The sequence below is a fragment of the Hemiscyllium ocellatum genome (assembly GCF_020745735.1).
Source record: "Hemiscyllium ocellatum isolate sHemOce1 chromosome 27 unlocalized genomic scaffold, sHemOce1.pat.X.cur. SUPER_27_unloc_1, whole genome shotgun sequence".
Taxonomy (NCBI): Eukaryota; Metazoa; Chordata; class Chondrichthyes; order Orectolobiformes; family Hemiscylliidae; genus Hemiscyllium; species Hemiscyllium ocellatum.
In genome coordinates this window covers 3,627,320-3,654,647 of record NW_026867476.1, presented here as the reverse complement: position 1 = coordinate 3,654,647, position 27,328 = coordinate 3,627,320, and the positions used below count along the sequence as shown (strand labels likewise).

The 27,328-nt window shown below is 44.5% G+C and overlaps 1 protein-coding gene across 1 annotated transcript in view; it reads right to left on the bottom strand.

The window, feature by feature from the left end:
* LOC132807130 (gastrula zinc finger protein XlCGF26.1-like) overlaps window positions 1-27,328 on the bottom strand; it is a 48,964-nt gene that overhangs the window by 6,454 nt on the left and 15,182 nt on the right. The window contains exons 2-3 of the mRNA XM_060821443.1: window positions 13,448-13,513; window positions 11,790-13,317 (exon numbers count right to left, since the gene is read on the bottom strand). Of these exons, the coding sequence (XP_060677426.1) occupies window positions 11,790-12,916 (1,127 nt within the window). The 5' untranslated portion in view covers window positions 12,917-13,317; window positions 13,448-13,513. The remainder of the gene's footprint in view (window positions 1-11,789; window positions 13,318-13,447; window positions 13,514-27,328) is intronic.

The window sequence follows — 27,328 nt, the reverse complement described above, 5'->3', positions numbered from 1 at the left end:
TGAGCCGCGAGAAAGTCACTTGGATACAGTGTGTAAGTTGAAATTGCTGAGTGAAGCAATACTTGCTACAGGTTAACACTGTACCAAGGATCCAGTTACAAAGGGACAACTCAGCTGACGAATAGTAAAGAAAGTGTTGGCAGTGGGGGTAATGTTTGTGCTTTGACATTGAGTTGTTTTAAAAAAGCTACTTTTTGTATGCCTTTTTGCTGGAAGATCTGAAGCTGTAACAAAGTTGGGTCACAGTAAAGATTACCTGAACTTAATGCCGGGCTCAGACTCTCATTGAAAGCTGTGAGATGCAAAAGAGCTTTTAAAACAGCTCATTTCTTACAGCCTCCAGCTAAGTTTCCAATGTCGTGTATCAGAAGGAGCAGTGAATGAGTAGCTGTTATCATTAGAAACTTCAAATTTTCATCTTTGCAGATACTGCATCGTTTCATCAGCATTGTAAAGTTTACTGGCATCAGCGGGAGATGTGGGCTATATTATCTAGAAATAAAGTTCAAAAATCACACAACACTAGGTTATAGTCCAACAGGTTTATTTGGAAGAACTAGTTTTGGGAGCACTGCACCTTCAACAGGTAGCTGTGGAGATCATAAGACACAGAATTTATCGCAAACGATTACAGCATCATGCAACTGAAATGATATATTGAACAAACCTAGATTGCTGTTAAGTCTTTCATCTTTTAGAATGGGTTGCAGATTTTGGTTCATTAATATGTAAAGCCCAGAACTTTTTCTAAGTCACATTCTCGAGATAACTTAACGTTTTATTTAAAAACGAGACATCTCAGTTCAGACTATGCATTAATGGTGTGAGGTTAGAGTCTGTCTGTATCCCAATCTTGAGTCAGACTGGTTCTATTTCCAAAATATTTTGCGTCTTCTGAGTAAAATAGAATGTATCTGCAAATATAATTCGGCAAATACAAATTCACACCATAGACTTTGAGTGTGTGCGTGCATGAGAGCGAGTCTGTGTGAGTGTGTTCACGTGATATGCACGGGTGAGTGCACATGAGAGAATGTGTGTTTGCGTATGTGCATGCTTGGTAAAGTATGTGTGTGATGGAATGTAAGCCTGTGTCTGAGAAACAGAGTGTATATGAGAGGGTCTGTTTGAGTATGTGAGTATGTAAGAATGTGTGTGTCTGAGAGGGAGTGTATGGTGAAGTAGGGTCACCTGTAGTGTGACATGAATCCAAGGTCCCAGCTGAGGCCATCCTCATGGGTTCTGAACTTGGCTATCAGCCACTGGAAATGATCAAGCAGTTACATAATACACATTGGAGAGGGCAGAGTAGGACTTGTCTTTCGATTTTCAAAAGGTGGGAGGCTCTGGATGCTGTGATCCAGGGCAAACACATGCTGGAGAACCTTCAGCTCTGAGAGATGGAGCTGGAAGCCAGGCTGCAGACACATTGCGAGCAAAGCGGGCAAGTTAACCAGACACCTTATTCCAGGAGATTGTCGTAAGAGTCACAGAGATGTACAGCAAAGAAACAGATACTTTGGATCAACTTGTCCATGACGCCCAGAAATCCTAATCTAGTCCATTCCCATTTGCCAGTACTTGGCTCATATCCCTCTAAACCCTTCCTATTCACATACCATCCAAATGCCTTTTAAATGTCATAATTGTTCCAGCCTTCACCACTTCCTCTGGCAGCTATTCCATACACGCACCACCCTCTGCATGAAAAAGTCGCCCCTAAGGTCTTTTTTTATATCTTTCCCCTCTCATTCTGACCTCTACCCTCTGTTTCTGGACTCATCCACACCAGGGAAAATACCTTATCTGTTTATCCTATCCATACCCCTCATGATTTTGGGAACCTCTGTAAGGTCACCCCTCAGCCTCCAATGGTCCAGGGAAAACAGCTCCAGCCTATTCAGCCTCTCCTTTTAGCTCAAATCCTCCAACCCTGGCGACATCCTTGTGAATCTTTTCTGAAGCTTTTCAAGTTTCACAACATCTTTCTGACAGGAAGGAGATCAGAATTGCATGCAATATTCCAATATTCTCACAATTTTTCTCTCAAATTAGGTTTATCGCCTGTTCAGAATAGGCAACATCGCAGGTCCCTAGTTTCATCACTCATGGCAATCTTATATTCCAGTAATTCCATTGTATATATATATATACCAATAAAATGTAAATGACTGCTTCATTGGCTACCATAATGATCATCGTTAAATATTCTGAGTAAATGTTATATTTGCACAAGAACCTATCTAAAAGGGTCAAAAAGTAACAATTCTCTATAACTATGTATACTGGCTGAAATGCCTACATCTTAATATCACATTAGCAGGCTACCTTTTCTTTCCAGAGAAGGGAGTTTTTTTTTAAAAAGAATAGCCTAAAGAGATTTTTATTACGCTAGCATAACTGATCATAGATCTACAATAGCACGTCCAAGGGTACCTATCCCCACATCTCCTTCAATACCTGAAAATCGTTCAGCTCACCCCTACATCTTCATCTTCATCAGTTTTTTTCAGTGTTATGAAAGTGTAGGGCTACCCTACCTTTAAAAGAGTTGAAAAGCTAGTAGGGATTTATGGAAGCACAAAGAGTCTGGAACAAGGTAACTATTTAACATTTGGTCAAAACAGCCAGCAACAGCTGGGCTGCCATGAGACAAAAACAAATTCAGATTTGGCCAATTAGTTTAAATTATGCTGCAAGATACCAAACACCATTTAAATTTAGCTTTTTGATAATATTAAAACCAATGGCACGATCCAAGGTTTTGGCGTATAAAACTAGACAGTTTGAACAGTTAGCCAGAGCGCCAAAAGAGAACGCCAGAAGACCAACAGGTGTTGGCTGCTGGTAAGGGCTCTCTGAGAGGTACCTGTCTGGAGAAGGCGTTTGCACAGAAAGAAAAATAGAAACTGACCTGGAGACAGAACCTACAGAGCTGACAAAGCTGACTCATTTTGAAACATGATTATTTTTCTGTAAATCGTAATTGGGATTTTTTTTATTGGACTATTATTGTAGAGGGGGTAAGTAAAAGATAGGGTTAAGAGAAAGGAGTTGTAAATAATTGTTAGTTAATATTCTCTGTTAGACTTTTAAAAAGTTGTCAATTCCTACTTTAATTAGTGACTTTTTTGAAAGTTCTTTGCCTCTCGATTTTTACCAGATTACAGCACAGTTGTAATCTGTGTTGCTGTTTAAATGAGCAGAGGGGTTTCCCTGTGTCATAATAGTTAAAATTCGGGAGGCAAACGGTATTGCATTTCTGGAATTAAAGATTACCTTATCCGTTAAACAATATTTGGAAATCCACTCTGTCCAGAAACTGAAATTCCAAACATGATCAAATCAAATTCCAAGAGATAATTTTCACCAATCTTTACAACCTTTTTTTAAATCAACCTTTCCTGGCAGATGTAGATTTAAGTTAGTACAGAAAGTATCTCAAGAGGATATAGCAAAATGTAGACTTAAATCAAAACATTCCCAGACCTCAAGTTCCAGGGACAAGAAAAAAACCCACCAACAAACGAAAGTACATTCAAAACAGACCACTAAGAGTTAAGACTTAGATCAGTGAGAGCAGGACCAAAAGCTTGTGTCAGTCTCTCTCTCTCTCTCTCTCTCTGTGTATTCAAATGTCTATTCAAATTTTTCAAAATTTCTACCAATTGTTTTATGTGATTGCAATTAAAAGCCTTCTTAAAATAAAATGGCTTCTCAGTCCTTTGTGTCCATTTCAACCATTTGTTGACAAAGTGATAGTCTTGGAAACAGTTCCACCTTCTATTGAAAGCTATCTCTCTCCCACCCACACTACCACAATCATTCAATCATTCAAACTGGACCACCTTTACTTCGTATATTACAATTTACCAAGTTGTCCAATTCACACAAAGAAATTACCAAAATGTCCAATTTCTCTGAGGGGCCTCCAACCCCTATAAATAATTTTCCTGATCAGTTACTTCAACAGACCATATCAACAATAGGTGCGGGAGTAGGCCATTCTGCCCTTCGAGCCTGAACCACCATTCATTATGATCACGGCTGATCATCCTCAATCAGTATCCTGTTCCTGCCTTATCTCCATAACCCTTGACTCCACTATCCTTGAGAGCTCTATCCAACTCTTTCTTAAACTAATCCAGACACTAATCGGGGAACACGATTTTTAGAACAAAATGGCGGCGCGGGACCACTTTGAAAGGCATCCGAAAAACGGTTCCGCGGGCAGAGCACTTGAATGACAGGCCCTGGGCGGCACGGTGGCACAGTGGTTAGCACTGCTGCCTCACAGCGCCTGAGACCCGGGTTCAATTCCCGACTCAGGCGACTGACTGTGTGGAGTTTGCACGTTCTCCCCGTGTCTGCGTGGGTTTCCTCCGGGTGCTCCGGTTTCCTCCCACAGTCCAAAGATGTGCGGGTCAGGTGAATTGGCCATGCTAAATTGCCCGTAGTGTTAGGTAAGGGGTAAATGTAGGGGTATGGGTGGGTTTCGCTTCGGCGGGTCGGTGTGGACTTGTTGGGCTGAAGGGCCTGTTTCCACACTGTAAGTCTAATTTAAACACTGGGCCTCCACTGCCTTCAGGGGCAGAGCATTCCACACAATACGGAGTGAGATATTTACCAAGGCTGTCCTCCTCTTTCTGTAACTTCATATGTCCACCCGGCCATATCCAAAGGAGTCAGCTCTCTAAGCTGAATCTGTTACATAGTGGGGAACACTTCCCTGACCATGGTCACCAGTCCCAACTCTTTTATCTCAGGAACACTGCAGAACAGCCAAGGCACCCCACAGCAACTGAGAACAACCTCATAAAAAAAAACCCTTATAATCCTGCCACGGGTGGTTCGTTCGATCCCTTCAAGGTACCAGTCTCACGAGGCCAGGGCAGATCATCTGTTGGGACACAAGGAGTGGTCTTAAGGTAAAATACCTATGAGGCCTCCACTGTGTTGCATCGATCCAAACTCTTGGTCATTTACTCAGCCCAGAGACATGGTACTGATGTTGGGAAAAGAGCCACAGCACCAAAACTTTGACTCAGAAATTCTTGGATCACACGTAAAGTACAAATTAAATGCACTTCATTGTAATTAATCTGGTGAGAGATCAATAATTTATAATCCAGAGTATCAATCAAGTATCCATGAATGTCCTAACGATAAATCTCTGATTTTTAGCAAAAAGGCAGCATACTTTATGCCCTTATGTTCGTGACAATTTTGTATGTTCCAGTTCCCACAATATAGTTTCAATTAAGTTTGCATAAATTGAACTACATAACTAATACATTTAGTGTTGTTCACATAGATTAAAACAAAGCCATTAATGTTTTCTCCATCTGGTGCCATTTGTGTCAATGCAGATAAAACCTAAGCTATCAGCATTCTATTCATGAGGTTATAGAAACACTGTCTGGGAAAGGACAGACACAAAGTTATGTCAAGATTCATGCCTTCCTCGATTCATTCTCATGGTCAATGTACATTATCGGTCATGTATTAAGAAGATCAGAAATAGGAATGGGAGTATGTAATTGACTGTTGAAATGCTATGTCTTTCATCATCATCTATGGCCGATCATTCATCTGAATTCTCTTTCCTGCACGTTTTTTTTCATGACTTCACTTAATGAAGGGGCTCCATTTCAAGAGCTTGTAATTTCAAATAAACCTGTTGGACTATAACCCGGTGTCATGTGACTTATGACTAAAAAATGGATTTGATGTTATTACACATCGCAGGAGCAGTGGGCCTTAGGGCTCAGAGGTAGGGACAGTACCACTGAAGCACAAAAAAAAAATCTGTAGTAAATAGGTCCTCCTCTTTTGAATGAATGGGAACACCTTCGTCCTCGACATGGGACACTACCTGTACCCCCAGCCCATTGGGTCCTTTCCTGTTGAATGAATGAATAGCAACGGAAAAGAGTGGAGAAACTGACATTTGTACAAACTTCTCCACCAATCGGCAGCACAATGGCTCATGTGTTAGCACTGCTGCGCCTCACAGTACCAGGGTCCCAAGTTTGATTTCCCCCCTTCGGGCAACTGTCTATGTGGAGTTTGCACGTTCTCTTTGTGTCTGTATGGGTTTCCTCTGAGTGGTCTGGTTTCCTCCCACAGTCCAAAGATGCGCAGGTCAGGTGAATTGGCCGTGCTAAATTGCCACATAGTGTGCGGTGCATGAGTCAGGGGTAAATAATAGGGTAGGGGAATGGGTCTGGGTGGGTCATTCTTTGAAGGGTTGGTGAGAACATGTTAGGCCTGTTTCCATACTGTAGGGAATCTAATCGGTCCTACGGTGGGTGTGTGGACTAGTTGGAGAGCAACGTTCCATGGTGGGGGAGGGGGGTGGGGGGGTTGGGTTTGGAGGTGAGTGAGTTCCCTAGGGCTCACAAAGGCGGCCGCCATTAGGTAGAGTGAGGTGCGCTCTGATTGGAGGGATCACAGATGATGTACGTCACAGAAGGAGGTGACAAAAACAATGAGAAAAACAAAGATGGCGGCGCGAGGCTGCGGTTTCTGACGGAGGGAGGGGGGAGAGCAGACAGGCATCGTTTACCTCAGAAAATACCTTTTAAAATACATTCCACATTAAAGTCAGAATTATTGAAAAACTGAAGTTGTGAAGAAAGGAAACGGTCCCCGGTGGGGGTTTTATTGTTCATTTGTGTACAATTCCCGGGAAGGGGGAGGTGACGGTTACCGGGTGAACGGGAGAAACAAATTTAAAATGTCGGCGGTGGAGGAGAGCGAGCCGGCGCCCGCGGCTCCCACTGCAGCGGGAGGTGGAGGAGCGGCGGCGGCGGCGGCGGGGGCGGCGGGCGGGGAAGTCCGGCGGAGCCCAAGCTGGAGGAGAGGCTGCACTCGGTGCTGTGCTGGACCGTGTCCCTGGAGCTGCCCGCGGCTTCACTCTACCAGGTACCGGGCTGGGCTGGACAGGGCTGAGGGGGACAAGGCGGATCACCATTAACCTGGAGCCACAATCACTCCCGTTCCTAAAATAAACATAATTTATATTAAAATCACCATCTTATTCTCCATACACCTTCTATAATCCCATCCCCATCCATGCAGGAGGTCACAGGCTGCACCATCTGACTGAACTGATCCTGTGTAAAATTGAGCACAATGTGTAGATATCTCTTTTTAAAAATAGTAAGTTTGCAGATGACACCAAAATTGGAGGGTGGAGTGGACAGCGAAGAGGGTTACCTCAGATTACAACAGGATCTGGACCAGATGGGCCAGTGGGCTGTGAAGTGGCAGATGGAGTTTGATTCAGATAAATGCGAGGTGCTGCATTTTGGGAAAGCAAATCTTAGCAGAACTTAGACACTTAATGGTAAGGTCTTAGGGAGTGTTGCTGAACAAAGAGACCTTGGAGTGCAGGTTCATAGCTCCTTGAAAGTGGAGTCGCAGGTAGATAGGACAGTGAAGAAGGCGTCTGGTATGCTTTCCTTTATTGGTCAGAGTATTGAGTACAGGAGTTGGGAGGTCATGTTGCGGCTGTGCAGGACATTGGTTAGGCCACTGTTGGAATATTGCGTGCAATTCTGGTCTCCTTCCTAACGGAAAGATGTTGTGAAACTTGAAAGGGTCCAGAAAAGATTTGCAAGGAGGTTGCGGGTTGGAGGATTTGAGCTACAGGGAGAGGCTGAACAGGCTGGTAGAGGTTTACAAAATTGAGGGGCATGGATGGGGTAAATAGGCAGTCTTTTCCCTGGGGTCAGGGAGTCCAGAACTAGAGGGCATAGATTTAGGGTGAGAGGGGAAAGATATAATAGAGACCTACAGGGCAACTTTTTCACACAAGAGGGTGGTACATGTATGGAATGAGCTGCCAGAGGAAGTGGTGGAGGCTGGTACAATTGCAACATTTAAGAGGCATTTGAATGGGTATATGAATAGGAAGAGTTTGGAGGAATATGGGCCGGGTGCTGGCGGTTGGGATATCTGGTTGGGATGGACAGGTTGGACCGAAGGATCTGTTTCCATGCTGTACGTCTCTTTGACTCTATATACAATGTTATTTACTACATATTAGACATAAAATATTGCAATACTTCACAGGCAATATGGCATGCGAGAGCCTGTGTAAACCTCTATGTGGTTATGTTTTATAAATGTGATTTGAGGTTATCACACGTAAAATGTGGTCTCATGCAATCATAGGTTAGGGTTTCTTATGTGTGTGTCTGTGTATATAGGTATGTTATTTGGATCCTGGGGTTTTGCCTAGCCCAGTGATGGTTTGGCTATGGAGAAAGGGGAGTCAGGTACTAATTAATCTTTCTGCCAAATCCAGCACCTTGACCAAGAGGTTCACTTCTTTGCGATTGTCATCTTCCAAACCTACCCAGCATTTATGCAGACCTATGCCTATGTATGATTGTACCTGAATGCTGGAAATCTCATATTTCCTGTTGTGAAATATAGTCTGATCATGTAAAAGTCGACCCTAGTTCTTCATAGATAATAGATCAATGTTTGAGAGTCAGATTGCTGGCCATCATGTCCCGCTCCAGCTTTGCAGGCTGCCGTTGTTCAGCTCTACAACTATCTTCCAGTCTGCTGGCTGTTAGTTCCACTCTGGGTCTTCAGAATTACCATAATTGTTTTCTTATTTCTTTAGTTGGACTTCTGCTCATGACAGGGTATGAATTTTGACAGGCATGAATTTCAGCCCCTCAAAATAGTCGACTCCCTAAATTTAACCTTAAAGTAGCTTAAACAATTTGGTTATTACTCATGTATATATGGATAAGTTAATTGTTAATTGCTTCTTTGCTTTACTTTATTTCAGCTTATGAAGGGTTTCATAGGAACGCTTTACTTACGCTTAGTGTGGGAAACCTGTATCAATACAATACAGCAGAGTCACAGGCTCTTCTTATTTGGTTTAGGTACCCCCACTTCCGAGCCTGTGTCAATTCTTAATCCTTACTTAGACCTGCTACTTATTGCCCACGCATGGTTTCTATCCCTCTGTTCGCCTCCCGTTCGTGTATCAATCAAGATACACCTTAAATATTGCTAAGGTGCGTACTTTCACTACCTTCACTGGCAGTGCATACCAGGTATCCACCATCCCTCTGTGGAAAAAAACCTTCCCTTCCACTTCTCCCCTGGACTGACCCCTCTTGCCTTGAACCTGCGTCCTTTTGTAGATGACCATTCCATCCTGGGGAAATGAAAAGGCCTCAGACGATCATAGAATCCCAACAGTGTGGAAAAGACCATTCAGCATAACACGAGGATGTATGGAAGGCGCTAGCTATGAAGAGAGGTTGAGTAGGATAGGTTTATTTTCATTAGAAAAAAGAAGATTGAGGGGGGAACCTGATTGAGGTTTACCAAATCATGAAGGGGATAGACAGGGTGGATAGAGACAAGCTTTTTCCCCAAGGTGAAGGATTCAGTAATGAGAGGTTATGCTTTCAAGGTGAGAGGTGGAAAGTTTAAGGGGGATACACGAGGCAAGTACTTCACACAGAGGGTAGTGGAACGCGTTGCCAGCAGAGGTAGTAGAGGCAGGCATGGTAGATTCGTTTAAGATGTGTCTGGACAGATGCAGGAGTCGGTGAGGAACAGAGGGATACAGATGCTTAGGAATTGGGCGACAGGTTTAGACAGTACATTTGGATCGGCTCAGGCTTGGAGGGCCGAAGGGCCTGTTAAATTTCTTTATTCTTACTTGAGGGGTTTTAGTTTTGATTGCTACATGCAATAAAGTGTAAACCATTGTTTCAGCAGTTGATTCTCTGTGTGGTTTCCGAGACAGTGGCCAAATTAAGCCGATTCACCCACAACCAGAGTGAGAGGCTGGGATTAATATTGTCTCCATTATATTCAGCAAGATGTCATGTCAATACTGTTATAAAGCAACGGCTGCACTCTATCCCCACCGAGATCTCAAAGTGAAACACCCAAAGAGGAGCGGGTTGCTCTATAATCTGTAAAATTAGGGTGAAAAGTAGTGTAACTTGCTCTAGTGATAAAAATAAATTGCTGACACTTTAAAATCAACAAAAAGTAATTTATTTATCCAACTCTAACAGTGAACACCCCAAATAAATGCCTTCTAACTACTCACTATACCCGAATAAGTGATTCTTGTAGTGTGCTGTTCCAGTAAATAAGAGTGCCAATGATATAACAAAAAAAAAACAGAATTTAGTGTCTCTGATTACAGCCATATTACACGTCTTCTGGAATGTTCAGTGCCTTCTTCCATCAAATCTTCTGTCAGGAATGCCCTTGTCTTTTTTTTAAAAAATGCTTTCTCTAATACATAGATGACTATGAGAGCCAACTTCTCTCTCTAGAGCTGAGGACTCTTAGCTCTAACGAAGGGGCTCTGTACAAATGCCCCCTTCTTGAAGACATAGCAATTTTTTTCAAGAGGGGCTGTAAAAGGTAGAAGTTACAATTCACCTTGGACTAGAGACTTTGCAAATGGCTAACAGTTACTGGCTGAGACAATAATCAGGTTTGAAATTTCTTTTCCAAAACACTCATACAATGAAAGGGCAGATCTCCCAGTTGTTTTCCCCCCAGGTTTGGTTTGGATTTTAACAAGCAGTCTGTCTGAAACTGCTGGGGGAAGAAAGGTTCCCTGATTCAATACATGTTTCTGGCTGACTCTCTCTCTGACATCTCTCCTGTAAGAACCTGTGTTTCAACTGTGTTTGGCCAAAGGGGTGTGTTTATGGTAACATTGCAGGAAATTGGAACAGCTCCTTTCCCGACAGCATGTAAATAAATATTGGTTTTCCTGGAAGCCAAGTAGTTTAACCAGCTGCATCACATTTTGGGAAACCTCTGCCAAAAACAATGTAAAAAGTTTGGGTCTGGGCTACCTGTTTAGAATGTTTCGAGGAGGTTAGGCCTGGTCCATATCACTGTAAACCTGCAAATTGTGTCTCCAGGAAGGATGTTGTGAAACTCGAAAAGGTTCACAAAAGATTTACAAGGATGTTGCTGGGGTTGGAGAGTTTTGAGTTATAGGGGGAGGCTGAATAAGTTGCAGGTATTTTTCCTGGAGCATCAGAGGCTGAGGGATAACCTTATAGAGATTTATAAAATCACGAGAGGGGCACAGATAGAGTAAATAGTCAAAATCGTTTCAGTGGATGGAGAAGTCCAAAACTAGAGGTTTAGTATGAGAGGGGAAAGATTTAAAATGGTCCTAAGGGGCAGCTTGTTCTTGCAGAGGTGGTGTGTATATGAAATAAGCTGCCAGAGGAAGTGGTAGAAATCACCCACCCAGACCCATTCTCCTACCCTATTAATCTACATTTAGCCCTGACTAATGTAACACACCTACACATCCACTATGGGACAATTTAGCTTGACCAGTTCACACTAACTTGCACAGCTTTGGACTGTGGGAGGAAATTGGAGCACCCGGAGGAAACCTACACAAACTCAATGTGAACGTGCAAACTCCACACAGACAGTCGCACCCAGAGTGGAAAACACCCCAGGTTCTTGGCACTGTGAGGCAGCAGTGCCAACCACTGTGCCACCACTCAGCCACTGTGGGGTTGTTGTGGGGGGGGCGGTAGGATGGGTGCAGTCCAGCAGAAACCAAAAAAAACCCACCAACTCTCCCACAGCACACCCGCTGTCAGAACGGGCAGGAGGTTCAGTCTTGGGGGTGACCTAGAGCATTGTCACTGGCAGAATCTGATCTTTGGGAGCGCTGGTGTCCCTGCTGGTGCTTCCGCAAGTTGCCGGACAATGTGAACCTCCGCCCGCACTCGGGGCAGGCAAACGGCCTCTCCCCGGTGTGGACCCGCTGGTGCCTCAGCAGGTCAGAGGAATTGCTGAAGGCTTTCCTGCACTCCGGGCAGGGGAAGGGCCGCTCGTCAGTGTGGACCTGCTGGTGGGCCAGGAGGGCAGAGGCTTCGGTGAAGCCCTTCCTGCACTTGGGGCAGCTGAGGGGCTTCTCATCCGCATGGATCCGCCGGTGGGTTAGCAGGTAAGGGAAGCGGGTAAAGCCCTTCCCGCACTCGGGGCAGGAGAACGGCCTCTCCCCAGTGTGGACCCGCTGGTGCCTCAGCAGGCTGGAGGAATTGCTGAACCCCTTCCCGCACACGGAACAGCTGAAGGGCCTCTCCCCCGTGTGGACCCGCTGGTGGGTCTGGAGGTAGGAGGACTGGGTGAAGGTCTTCCCACACTCGGGGCAGCTGAACGGCCTCTCCCCCGTGTGGACCCGCCGGTGCCGCAGCAGCTCGGAGGAGACAGCAAAGCCCTTCCCACACTCGAGGCAGGGGAATGGCCACTCGCCTGTGTGGACCCACCAGTGCTTCTGGAGTTGGGAGGCCTGGCTGAAGCCCTTCCTGCACTCGGGGCATGAGAACAGCATCACCCTGGTGTGGACCTGCACGTGCGCCACAAGGGTGGAGGCATGGGTAAACCCCTTCCCGCACTCAGGGCAATGGAAGGGCCTCTCTCCAGTGTGGATCCGTTGGTGCCTCAGCAGGGTGGAGGAATTGCTGAAGGCCTTCCTGCACACTGGACAGCTGAAGGGCCTCTCCCCAGTGTGGACCCGCTGGTGGGTCTGGAGATGGGAGGACTCGGTGAAGGTCTTCCCGCACTCGGGGCAGCTGAACGGCCTCTCCCCCGTGTGGACTCGCTGATGCCGCAGCAGGTGGGAGGAATTGCTGAAGGCCTTCCTGCACTCAGGGCAGCTGAAGGGCCTCTCCCCAGTGTGGACCCGCTGGTGGGCCAGCAGGTGGGAGGAGTGGGTAAAGCCCTTCCCGCACTCAGGGCAAGAGAATGGCCTCTCCCCAGTGTGACTGCGCCGATGAATCTCCAGGGCAGATGGCACACAGAAGCCTTTCCCGCAGTCACCACACTTCCACGGTTTCTCCATGGGGCGGGATTCCTCGGGTTTCTCCATGGCTGAAGCTTCAGCCGCACACAAACAGGTGTAGAGCCCCTCCCCGCCGTGAATTCCTCTTTCCAGACTGGTTAACCTTTTCAGGCTCCACACTCAGGGCGCTGCAACAATAGGGTCTCTCATCTAGTCCCACTGATGCTGAAAATGTAGTGAAACAGGAACCAAAAATCCTTGCTGCTATAGAATCATAGATGATAATTGTTGCAGTCTTGATGGATTGAGTGACTGTCAGACCTTGACACGAAAGTGAGGACTGCAGACATTGGAGAGTCAGAGTCGAAAAATGCAGTGCTGGAAAAGCACAGCAGGTCAGGCAGCATCTGAGGAAGAGAGTCAACGTTTCAGGAATGAGCCCTTCATCTGTTGATTTTGAAACTTCCGTCTTCAGATTTTCAAATACACTGCAAAGAGGTTAAAAATGTCACTGTCAGTCCAGGATAGAAATTCAGAACAAACAATTCTACTTTCTGCGGAACATTATTTTCTTTTGTTATTCCACAAAATTGGAAGCACCATCCCACACACACTTACACTCTCTCTCTGTCTCCCTCTATTCTCACTCCAATCTAATTCTGCTGAAGGTGTTGATTCAGGGTGCTGCAGGGACAGAAAAGCAAAAAATGACAAATTGACATCTCTTTGAATTTTGGATAACTCCACCTGAAAGTTAATATCTTTCATGACATTTGGGATACTGCTGAGAGTGAGCAGGTCTGATTTTGGGAAGCAAAAAAAGGGAGTCAATTCAAGATGAACCTGCCATGCAGATTCTTGAGAAACAACCAGACATGAAATGGACATGAGACATCAAGGCATTGACACCTGAGAGAAACTGAACATACAGATGTGACAAATGTTAGTGGCAAGCCAGAGTCAGAGGTATACAGCACAGAAACAGTCCAACTTGTCCATACCAACTAGATATCCGAACCTAATCTATTCCCGTTTGCCAGCACTTGGCCCATATGCCTCTAAACCCTTCCTACTCATCCACCCATCCAGATACCTTTTAAATATCACTATTTTACCAGCATCCATCACTTCCTCTGGCAGCTCATTCCTTATAGACACCATCCTCTGCATGAAAAACTGCCCCATGAGTCCCTTTTTGCTTCACCCTAAACTTATTACCCTCTAGTTCTCGACTCCCCCATCCCAACGAAAAGACCTTGTCCATTTACCCTATCCATGCCTCTCATAATTTTATAAACAGTTTTATAAAGGTCATTCCTCAGCCTCCGGTGCGCTCGGGAAAACTGCTCCAGCTTATTCTGCTCAAACTCTGGCAACATGCTTGTAAATCTTTTCTGAACCTTTTCAAGTTTCACAACATCCTTCTGATAGGAGGAAGACCAGATTTGAGCACAATATTCCAAAAGTGGCCCTAACCAATGTTCTGTTCAGCTGCAACATAACCTCCCGACTCCTATACTCAGAGGATTGGGAAAGTTTTCAAATCCCACAAAAGACATCTGGGAAAGAATGGAGGGACAAATCGAATTTTTGAGTGTCAGCTTGGAAGCATCAATATCGTGGGGTGGGGGTGGGATGGGGGAAGGAAGCTGAATGTTCTAGAGCCAAGGCAGAGGAAGAACAGAGGATGCAAAACCTTTGCAGCTGGCTTGAAGCTGCAATAAGGAATACTGCATGTGCTGCACTTGTAACTTTTGCACTTATTTGTGGGAATTGGGTGCATTTTAAAAATAAAAACAGAAAAGATATCTCCCGCTCCCCAATTTCTATCCTTCTATCCCACCTCACCCAAGTAATTAAGACACATGCCTGAGTTTGTAGAGTTTGCTCCCTCCCTGGATTCACTCCAGTTATGAATGAACAGATTCTGCAGCACCCTGCCCTTCCCCCTCCCAGGATGAGGAGTTGCCCAGAGGGAGGGAGTTTCATTCAAACTGACAGGGCCACTTCCACGTTGTGACATCAACAATGGAGCGAGGGGGCAGGGCAAGGCTGACAGCAGTCCCCCACACTGACCTGCTCTGGATGACCAGCAGGTTGGCCCGCACCATGCCTGCACTACTCTGCAGCAGAACGAGAGGTGAGCACAGTTTACAAAAATCCCTTTCCCTTCACAGAATCCCTGCAGTGTGGAAGCAGGCCACTCAGCACAATGGGTGCACACTGACCCTCCAAAAGGGTAACCCACCCAGACTCATTCCCCTCCGCCCTATTGCTCTACATTTACCCCTGAATCATGCACTTAACCTGCACAGCCCTGGAAATTGTGGGTAATTTACCCTAATCTACACATCCCTGGGCACTATGGGACAATTTAGCATGGCCAATTCACCTGAACCTGCACTTCTGAAAATAGATATGTCCCTTGGGCCAGATGGGATTTTTCCCAGGATTCTCTGACTAGCCTGGGAAGAGATTGCAGAGCCTTTGTCTTTGATATTTATGTCATCATTGTCTACAGGAGTAGTGCCAGAAGACTGGTAAATAGCAAATATTGTCCCCTTGTTCAAGAAGGGGAGTCAAGACAATCCTGGTAATTACAGACCAGTGAGCCTTACTTCGGTTGTGAGTAAAGTGCTGGATAGGTTATGAGAAATAGGATTTATCATCATCTAGGGAGGAATAAGTTGATTAGGGATAGTCAACATGGTTTTGTGATGAGTAGGTCGTGCCTCATAAAACTTATTCAGTTCTTTGGGATTGTGACTGAACAGGTGGATGAGGTTAAAACGGTTGATGTGGTGTATTTGGATTTCAGTCAGATATTATCAAATGTTCCCCAGGGTAGGCTATTGCACAAAATACAGAGGCATGGGATTAAGGGTGATTTAGCAGTTTGGATCAGAAGTTGGCTACCTGAAAGGTGGTGGTTGATGGGAAATGTTCATCCTGGAGTTCCCTTACTCGTGGGGTACACCAAGGATCTGTTTTGGGGTCATTGCTGTTTGTGATCATTATAACTGACCTAGATAAGGACATAGAAGGATGAGTTAGTAAATTAGCAGATGACATTAAGGTCAGTGAAGTTGTGGATAGTGCTGAAGGATGTTGCAAGTTACAGAGAGACATAGTTAAGCTGGACTGAGAGGTGGCAAATGGAGTTTAATGCGGAAATGTGAGAGGTGATTCACTTTGGAAGGACCAACAGGAATAGAGCACAGGATAAAGGGTAAGATAAAGGGACAGAGAGATCTCAGTGTCCATGTACATAGATCCCTGAAAGTTGCCACCCAGGTTGATCGGGTTGTTAAGGCGGCATACAGTGGGTTAGCTTTTATTGGTTGAGGGATCGAGTTTCATAGCTGCAGGTCATGCTGCAGCTGAAGAAAACTCTGGTGCAGCAGTACATGGTGTATCGTGTACAGTTCTGGTCACTGCATTATAGGAAGGATATGGAAGCTATGGAAAGGGTTCAGAGGAGATTTACCAGGATGTTGCCTGGTATGGAGGGAAGGCCTAATGAGGAAAGACTGAAGGACTTGATGGTCTTTTCATTAGAGAGAAGGTGGTTGAGAGGTGACTTAATTGAGACATATAAGATAATCAGAGGGTTAGACAGGGTGGACAGTGAGAGCCTTTTTCCTCAGCCGGTGATGGTTAGTACGAGGGACATTAAGGAGTGATAGATATAGGATTGATTTCAGGGTAGGTTCCTTATTCAGTAGTAGGAACATGGAACTCACCAACTTTAAGGGCATTTAAATAGTCATTGGATAAATATATGGACGAAAATGGAATAGTGTAGGATAGGCAGGCTTCAGACTGATTCCACAGATTGGCGCAACATCAAGGGCCGAAAAACCTGTACTATACTGTAATGTTCTATTTTTGGATTGAGAGAGGAAACCCACATGTTAATAATGTATTATTGATTTGGTTAGTGTGACAATTAAATGCATCTATCTTTTCCAGTGTTGCCAGATAGGCCACCCAAAATAATGAACTAATAATGCACAATGATAATTACCAAGGAGTGCCAAAAGATGGACAATGATCAGAGCGTGCTCGGAAACAGAACCCAACCTTGTCTAAACTGTCAATCCACATGCTGCAGAATGTAGACAGGCTGCAGCTGCCCTCACGATGGTTTACAAACAAACTGGACATCTGCAGACCCTGCAATACACGCCTGAAGTTGGACTTGAATGGGACAATGGAATATTGCCTTCGGGACAATCGGGAGCATTGAGTCATTCGCTAGTCACTGAGGCACCGAGTACCCTTATTTCGAGCAGGCTATGTGCATCCAGCACCAACATAATGGACACCTAAGAGCCACCTGCAAGTGCCAACACCTGACCAAGTCTGATCGATCAGGGTAATCAAACCTGACCAATCTATTGGCAGATCCTCAAGACCCTCCCAAAAGGGCACGAAGACTCGGAAGGAGAAGAATCGTTACAAAACCCCACTCAGCGCGGTGACTTGAGAATACCCACCCCCAAGGCCATTGGAACAAGAAAACATCATCAACACCTGGAGCCCGGCTGAGGTCTAGTGTGGTGGTATCCAATCATACAAAGTTGAGTTAAAGCATAATGTAGTTTATTGTTAGTTGACAGCGTACTTTATTGTTCTAATATTAAATGTGTTCAATAAATGCATATTATTGTTTATGAGTCAACTCGTAGTTCTTTGCTCGGAGTATGAGTTCAAACAGTGTGGTAGGCATGACACCAAGAAGCAGGTGTAACCCAGGCCATAGTGATAAAGATGGAAAATAAGCCAAAACGTATTAGAAGTGATAATGAATGAATTGTCAGTACTTAGAGCTGACTAAAACATTCACATACTTTCTCTCACTACAGACACTGCTGAATTATTCCAGCTCGTTTTGTTACTCTTTCAGATTTCAGCTGCAGTATTTTGCTATTATTTTGCTATTATTTTATTATCAGCATTTCTCACATAACTAAGTCTGGAAGCACAGATGCACCAACAATGAGCTGCTTCATACCAGGGGGAAGTGTTAGATACAGAAGGTGATCCCTAGCCTCCAGCATAAGTCCACTTTGAAATGGAGTCACAGAATTTGGATAATTTAGCCGAAGGGTAAATGCTCTATAAGGGTAGATCAACTCACTCCACTCCCCAGCCCTTTCACGAACAATACTGGCAGATATGGTCAATCTCCAGTTGCTTGTGGAGAAGATGATGTTTGATCTTCTTGAACTGTTGCAGTCCATGTACTGAAGCTGGTCCCAGGTTACTGTTCGGTGAGGAGTGACAGGTTATTCACCTCGCAATAATGAAGGAACTGTAAAGTATGTCCAAATCAACAACAAATTGTATATGTAAGGCATCTGCTATTTAACAATGTCCAAGCTGATTGACAGGAGTGTGAAAAAGTGACATTTGACATTGAGCCACATAAAGGGGTGTTTGGGCAGGTGACCAAGCATGTTTTTGCAGGTTGTCTCTCAATTACTTATTTTATGTTTTAAATCAATTTTACAGGCAATTAGAAGGATTGATTTGCAATCAGGAAATCTGGATCAAAGATCACAGTAAAGTCTGACGAAGTCAGTTCATTGTATCGTAACCTGAACATCATGAAATTTTGAACATGAAAGGAAAAAACGCCATTCAAAGTGGGAAGAATACATGTTGTGCGTGTGGGCAAGGCTTCAGCTGATCACCTGGCCTATCAAAACACAAATGGAATCACAACAAGGAGAAACACTGGAAACGTCAGGACTGTGGAAAGGGAGTTAGATTCCCATCTGAATTGGAAACTCTGGAGAGAGCCCTGGATGTGGGAGGGGATTTACAAACTCTTCTGACCTGCAGAAACACCAGCAAATTCAGTTTGGGGGAGAGAAGGGATTCACTAATTCCTCCGACCTGCAGATGCACCAGAGCGTCACAGTGGGGAGAGACCATTCAACTGCTCCGAGTGTGGGAAAGGATTTACTAATTCTTCCAGCCTGCGGATACACCAGCAAATTCGTACGAGCGAAAGACCATTCACCTGCTCTCAACAGAAAAGCTGTGATTCAGAGATTTCTCCATCTTATGTCCCATCAACGTGCTCCCATTTTGGCACGAAGTTCAGGTGTTTTTCTGACCACAGCAGACACAAGTGGACCCACACACCGGAGAGACCATTTACCTGCCCAGAGCATGTCAAGGGATTCAATCAGTCATCTGGTCTGTTGACACACCGTCGAATTCACACGCCAGAGAGGCCATTCACCTGCTCTAAGTGTGGGAAAGGATTCACTGATTCATCCAACTCATCAGCAAGTTCCCAGTGACAAGAGACCATTCAGATGCACCCACTGTGGGTCTTGCTTCAAATGTTTATTTGAACTCACCAGTAACCAGACTCACACTAGGGAGAGACCATTCACCTGACCTTAGTGTGGGAAGCAGTTCACCCAGTTATCCAGCCCACTGAGACACCAGGGATTACACCCTGGGGAAACAGATTTTACTTGCTCTGACTATGGAGAGGGTTTACTCAGTTATCCAGGCTGCTGAAACTGCAGGAAGTTCATACTGACGAGCAATTATTTAAATGCCAGACTGTGGAAAGTGTCAAAGATTCCAGGGCATTGATGTCCCATCAATGTATTTACACTTGAGAGAGACCGTTAAGGTGCTCTTACTGCGGGACTGTAGTCACACGATCATTTCAATACATTAAACATCAGCAAATACACATTGGGGAGAGGCCATTTAACTAAATATGTCTGAGGGAAGGGATTCATTCTGTTATCCAACATGCTGAACCAGTGATTTCATCAGTAATGACAGTGTTTGGATTTTGCTGTTAATCTCATACAAGGTGGACCCCTGTTCACGACGTCTGCATTGATGTTAATGAACCCCAGCCCAGTTATAGTCGTTAATCACTGAAATCAGGCACCTTTGGTATTGCTGCAAACAGACGTACGTTGCGGATATTTTTTCTTACACTCATCGGGAGAATTTGTAAGAATATAAATTTAACTACAGAACCAATGTTTATACTGTATGAGAAAAGAGCAAGAGTACTCTGGTGGAGGCATTGCCATGAAGGATGCATCAGCTAACAACAATTGGCATTTAACTGCCAGGGGTTGAAATGGGTGGAGTGCATATACATGCCCTCTCTGTCCAAGATGAACAGAATTAGTGATGTATATATGGGCACAAATTCAGGTTGACCTATTTGATCGTGCTAATGTTTTAATGCATCTGCATATGTACAGACTGCCTTAGACACAACTAAAGCAGTCTCCCTTTTATGTTCTATTTCATTTTTGACCAGTTCTATATCACATAAAGGTGCAACCAATTGTCACCAATTTTTCCATTTCCACAGGGAAAACGTCTTCCTCTTTTGCAAGCCCATATGTGATGCCAGTATATCTAGTAATGTAATGACCATGTGCTGAGTTGACATTGTGAGGCTATTCATGGGCGGCACGGTGGCACAGTGGTTAGCACTGCTGTCTCACAGCGCCTGAGACCCGGGTTCAATTCCCGACTCAGGCGACTGACTGTGTGGAGTTTGCACGTTCTCCCCGTGTCTGCATGGGTTTCCTCCGGGTGCTCCGGTTTCCTCCCACAGTCCAAAGATGTGCGGATCAGGTGAATTGACCATGCTAAATTGCCCGTAGTGTTAGGTAAGGGATAAATGTAGGGGTATGGGTGGGTTGCGCTTCGGCGGGTCGGTGTGGACTTGTTGGGCCGAAGAGCCTGTTTCCACACTAAGCCATCGGCATCTGCACTGCAGCACCAGGTTGAAGTGTTCTTGACACAGCAGCACCGTGAGAATCAGAAGTCATTGAATTTACAAGCTCGCAAATTGGCAGGACCAATTCTGGGTTTACCCTGTCAAACCTCTAAGAACCTGAAATTTTCAGCCTGGTCTTCTGTCATTCTTCTAAACTCCAATGAGTACAGGCTCAGCCTGCTCCATCTCCTCTCCAAAGGATATCCTCTCATGTCCAGGATCAATCGCCTGAACATTCTAGGAACTGCATTTCTTAAAAATAAGGAGACTAAAGCTGTTCACAGTGTTCCAAGTGTAATCTTACTAGTACCTTGTACAGTTTTAGCAACACATTTCTATTTTTTACCTCAATCGCTTTAAATAAAGGTCAAAAGATCTCCCTTGATTACCTGCTGAGCTTGGGTGTGAGATTTTTGTCTTTCAAGCGCAAAGACCCACAATTTTGTCTGTTCTGCAGCTTCACTGTTTTTCTCCATTTAAATAATAGTCACTGCCCCAAATCTTATGGTTAAAGTGCATAATCCTCAATTTTTTCCACATTATAATCCACAAGCTGAGTTTTTGTCCACGTGTTTACCCAGTTCCTATTCCTCTGTGGTCTCATTGTGCCATCCTCACTACTTGCCTCCATCTACTGTGTGTCATCTGCAAATTTGGCAACAGTATATTCACTTCTGTCATCTAAGTCGTTCATATAGATTGTAAATAACTTGGCAGTATCGACACCTGTGGGACTCCACAAGTTACAATGTGTCATCATGAAAAAGCCCTTTTTATCTCAACTCTTGCCGTCAACTCATTACCTAATCCTTGATCAACGTTAATATGTACCCCTAACAGTGTGGGTTCATGAGTTCTTATGTTCTGAAGTAGTCTGTAATACAATACCTTACTAATTACTTTTTAGAAAACCACATATTACATCTTCTGGCTCCCCTTTATCTGTCTTGCTTATTACCTCAAAATACTTTAATGAACTGGTCAGCTATGATTTCCTCTTCACAAAATCACAGTGATTGCTTGATTGTATAATGTATTTGTAAATGCTCTCTTTCAACAGGGAAATATTGAGGAAAGAGGTCAATCTGAGACTGGTACAGTTGAGAAAAGAAGCGAGTCAAACAGTCAGGGCAGGCAGGGACAAAGCAGAGAACCTGAGGAGGCACCTAAGGAGGGTGCCTGTAACCAGAAGGGTGGATTGAAGTGTGTATACTTCAATGCCAGAAGTATAAGGAATAAGGTAGGTGAACTTGCAGCGTGGGTTGGTACCTGGGACTTCGATGTTGTGGCCATTACAGAGACGTGGGTAGAACAGGGACAAGAATGGCTGTTGCACGTTCCAGGGTTCAAATGTTTTAGTAGGATCAGACATGGGGGTAAAAAAGGGGGAGGCGTGGCATTACTTGTCAAAGATAGTATCACAGCAGTGGAATGGACGATGGAAGAGGACTTGCCATCTGAGGTAGTTTGGGCTGAGGTTAGAAATAGGAAAGGTGAGGTCACCCTGTTAGGTGTTTTCTACAGGCCTCCTAATAGTCCTAGAGAAGTAGAGGATAATATTGCGAGGATGATTCAGGAAAAGAGTGAAGGTAGCAGGGTGGTTGTTATGGGGGACTTTAACTTCCCAGATATTGACTGGGAGAGCTATCGCTCGAGTTCATTAGATGGGTCGGTGTTTGTACAATGTGTGCAGGAGGGTTTCCTGACACAATATGTCGACAGGCCAACAAGAGGGGAGGCTATATTGGATTTGGTTCTAGGTAATGAACCAGGCCAGGTGTTAGACTTGGAGGTAGGTGAGCACTTCGGGGACAGTGACCACAACTCGGTGACTTTTACTTTAGTGATGGAGAGGGATAATCGTGCGCCGCAGGGCAAGAGTTATAGCTGGGGGCAGGGAAATTATGATGCAGTGAGGCATGACTTAGGATGTGTGGATTGGAAAAACAGGCTTCAAGAGAAGAACACTAATGAGATGTGGGGATTGTTCAAGGAGCAGCTACTGCGTGTCCTCGATAGGTATGTACCAGTCAGGCATGGTGTAAAGGGCCTTGTGAGGCAGCCGTGGTTTAGTAAGGAATTGGAGTCCCTTGTGAAAGGGAAGAAGGCGGCATATGTAAAGATGAGGCGTGAAGGTTCAGTAGGGGCGATTGAGAGTTATAAGGTAGCCAGGAAGGAGCTAAAGAGGGAGCTAAGAGAAGCAAGAAGGGGACATGAAAAGTCTTTAGCTGGTAGGATTAGGGAAAACCCAAAGGCTTTCTATAGGTATGTCAAGAATAAAAGGATGACTAGGGTAGGTATCGGTCCAGTCAAGGATAGTAGTGGGAAGTTGTGTGTGGAGGCGGAGGAGATTGGAGAGACATTAAATCAGTACTTTTCATCAGTATTCACTCAGGAACAGGACACTGTTGCTGATGTGAATATGGAATCACAAATAATTAGAATGGATGCCCTGGAAATATGCAGGGAAGAGGTTTTGGGAATATTGGAAAGGATGAATATAGATAAGTCTCCTGGGCCTGATGGCATTTACCCCAGGATCCTATGGGAAGCTAGGGAGGAGATAGCAGAGCCATTGGCCTGGATTTTTATGTCGTCATTGTCAACGGGAATAGTACCAGAGGACTGGAGGATAGCGAATGTGGTCCCATTGTTCAAGAAAGGGAGTAGGGATAGCCCTAGTAACTATAGGCCAGTGAGTCTGACTTCAGTGGTGGGCAAAGTCTTAGAGAGAATGGTAAGGGATAAGATTTATGAACATCTGGGTAGGAATAACGTGATCAGGGATAGCCAGCATGGTTTTGTGAAGGGCAGGTCGTGCCTCACAAACCTTATTGAGTTCTTTGAGAAGGTGACTAAGGAAGTGGACGAGGGTAAAGCAGTAGATGTTGTGTATATGGATTTTAGTAAGGCGTTCGATAAGGTTCCCCATGGTAGGCTAATGTTAAAACTACGGAGGTATGGCATTGAGGATACATTAGAGGTTTGGATTAGGAATTGGCTGGCTGGAAGGAGACGGAGGGTAGTAGTTGATGGATTATGTTCATCTTGGAGCGCAGTTACTAGCGGTGTACCACAAGGATCTGTTTTGGGACCATTGCTTTTTGTTATCTTTATAAATGATCTAGAGGAAGGACTTGAAAGCTGGGTAAGCAAGTTTGCGGATGACACAAAAGTCGGTGGAGTTGTAGATAGTGAGGAAGGAAGTGGTAGGTTACAGCGGGATATAGATAAGTTGCAGAGCTGGGCGGAAATGTGGCAAATGGAATTCAATGTAGCTAAGTGCGAAGTCGTTCACTTTGGTAGGAATAACAAGATGATGGATTACTGGGCTAATGGTAGGCTACTTGGTAGTGTGGATGAGCAGAGGGATCTTGGTGTCCATGTACACAGATCTCTGAAAGTTGCCACCCAGGTAAATAGTGCTGTGAGGAAGGCATATGGTGTACTGGGCTTTATTGGCAGAGGAATTGAGTTCCGGAGTCCTGAGGTCATGTTGCAGTTGTATAAGACTCTGGTGAGGCCTCATCTGGAGTATTGTGTGCAGTTTTGGTCGCCATACTATAGGAAGGATGTGGAAGCTTTAGAACGAGTGCAGAGGAGGTTTACCAGGATGTTGCCTGGAATGGTAGGAAAATCTTATGAGGAAAGGCTGAGGCACTTGGGGCTGTTCTCATTGGAGAAGAGAAGGTTTAGGGGAGATCTGATAGAAGTGTATTAGATGATTAGGGGTTTAGATAGGGTAGATACTAAGAACCTTTTACCGCTAATGGAGTCAGGTGTTACTAGGGGACATAGCTTTAAATTAAGGGGTGGTAGGTATAGGACAGATGTTAGGGGTAGATTCTTCACACAGCGGGTTGTGAGTTCATGGAATGCCCTGCCCGTATCAGTGGTGAACTCTCCTTCTTTATGGTCATTTAAGCGGGCATTGGATAGGCATTTGGAAGTTATTGGGCTAGTATAGGTTAGGTAGGATTCGGTCGGCGCAACATCGAGGGCCGAAGGGCCTGTACTGCGCTGTATCCTTCTATGTTCTATGTTCTATGTAACCAGGTAGGACTGATACATTCAGCTGCATTAATTTAATGCAAGAGGCCTAACAGGGAAGGCAGATGAACTCAAGGCATGGTTAGGAACATGGGACTGGGATATCATAGCAATTACAAAAACATGGCTCAAGGATGGACAGGACTTAATGTTCAAGAATACAAATGCTACAGGAAGGGCAGAAAGGGAGGCAAGAGGGAGTGGGGGGGGAGGCGGGGGGATGTGCCATTTTTGATAAGGGATAGCATTACAGCTGTAATTAGAGACGATATTCCTGGAAATACATTCAGGGAGGTTACTTGAGTGGAACTGAGAAATAACAAAGGACGATCACCTTATTGGGATTGTCTTATGAACCCTCTAATAGTCAGAGGGAAATTGAGAAACAAATTTGTAAGGAAATCTCTGTTATCTGTAAGAATAATATGGTTATTATGGTAAGGGATTTTACCTTTCCAAACATAGACTGGGACTGCCATAGTGTTAAGTGTTTAGATGGAGAGGAATTTGTGAAGTGTGTACAAGAAAATTTTCTGATTCATGTGGATATACCTACTAGAGAAGGTGCAAAACTTGACCTACTTTTGGGAAATAAGGCAAGATAGGTGACTGAGGTGTCAGTGGGGGAGCACTTTGGGGTCAGCAACCATAATTCTTTCAGTTTTAAAAGGGTGATGGAAAAGGATAGACCAGATCTAAACGTTGAAGTTTGAAATTGGAAGAAGGCGAATTTTAACAGTATTAGGCAAGAACTTTGAAAAGAGAGATTGGGGGCAAATGTTCGCATGTAAAGGGACGGCTGGAAAATGGGAAGTTTTCAGAAGTGAGATAACAAGAGTCTAGAGACAGTATATTACTATTTGGGTGAAAGTAAAGGCTGGTAAGTGTAGGGAATGCTGGATGACAAGAGAAATTGAGGGTTTAGTTCAGAAAAGAAGGAAGCATATGTCAGGTATAGACAGGTGAGATCAAATGAATCCTTAGAAGAGAATAAAGGCAGTAAGAGTATACTTAAGAGGGAAATCAGGAGGGCAAATAGGGTTAAGCAGAATCCAAAGGGTTTTTACAAATACATTAAGGATAAAAGGGCAACTATGGAGAAAACAGAACCCCTCAAAAATCAGCAAGGCAGCCTTTGCGTGGAGCCGCAGAAGATACTAAATGAGTATTTTGCATCAGTGTTCATTGTGGAGAATGACATGGAAGATATAGAACATAGGAAAATAGATGGTGACATTTTCAAAAATGTCCATACAACAGAGGAGGAAGCACTGAATCTCTTGAAATGCAGAAAGGTGGATAAATCCTCAGGACCTGATCGGGTGTACTCTTGAACTCTGTGGGAAGCTAGTGAAGTGATTGCAGGGCCCTTTGCTGAGATACTTGTATCATTGATAGTCACAGGTGAGGTGCCGGAAGACTGGAGGTTGGCTAATGTGGTGCCACTATTTAAAAAAGGTGGTAAGGACAAGCCAGGGAACTGGAGACCAGGGAGTCTGACATTGGTGGTGGGCAAGTAGTTGGATGGAATCCTGAGGGACAGGATTTACACTTTTTTTGTGAGGGCAAGGACTGATTGGGGATAGTCAGCTTTGTGCATGAACTTGATTGAGTTTTTTGAAGAAGTAACAAAGAGGATTGATGAGAGTACAGTGGTGGATATGGACTTCAGTAAAGTATTCTACAAGGTTCCCCATGGAAGACAGGTTAGCAAGGTTAGATCTCATGGAATACAGGGAGAACTAGCTATTTGGATACACAACTGGCTCGAAGGTTGAAGACAGAGGATGCTGGTGGATGTTTTTTTTCAAACTGGTGGACTGTGATCAGTGGAATGCCACAAGGATCGGTGCTGGGTCCACTATTTTTCATCATTTACATAAATGATTTGGATGTGAACATAGGAGGTTTAGTTAGTAAGTTTGCTGATGACACCAAAATCGGAGGTGTAGTGGACAGTGAATATGTTTACCTCAGATTACAACAGGATCTTGATCAGTTGGGCCAATAGGCTGAGGAGTGACAGACGGAGTTTAATTTAGATGAATGCGAGATGCTGCATTTTGGGAAAGCAAATTGCAGCAGGACTTATACTCTTAATGGTAAGGTCCTAGGGAGCACTGTTAGACAAAGAGACCCTGGAGTGTAGTTTCATAGCTCCTTGAAATGTAGAGTCATCGGTAAACAGGATAGTGAAAAAGGCGTTTGGTATGCTTTCCTTTATTGGTCAGAGTATTGAGTCCAGGAGTTAGACGGTCATGTTGCAGCTGGACAGGACATTGGTTAGGCCATTTTTGGAATATTGCATGCAATTCTGGCCTCCTTCGTATCGAAAGGATGTTGTGAAATTTGAAAGGGTTCAGAAAAAATTAACAAGGATTTTGCCAGTGTTGGAGGATTTGTGCTTTCAGGAGGGGTATAAGTTTCTAGTTTTTTTTCCCCAGTAGTCTCTTTGGGAATTCAGAACAATGGGAATGGACGTTAAGGTAGTTGCATGCTCCTCCTGTAGAATGTGAGAGTTAAGTGTCACCACTAGTATGACACTGACTTCATCTGCGGGAAGTGCACCCAACTCTAGATTCTCAGAAACCATGGGAGTGAACTGAATGAACTTCGGATCATTCGCGAGGCTGAGGGGGTAATTGAGAGGAGTTACAGGGAGGTAG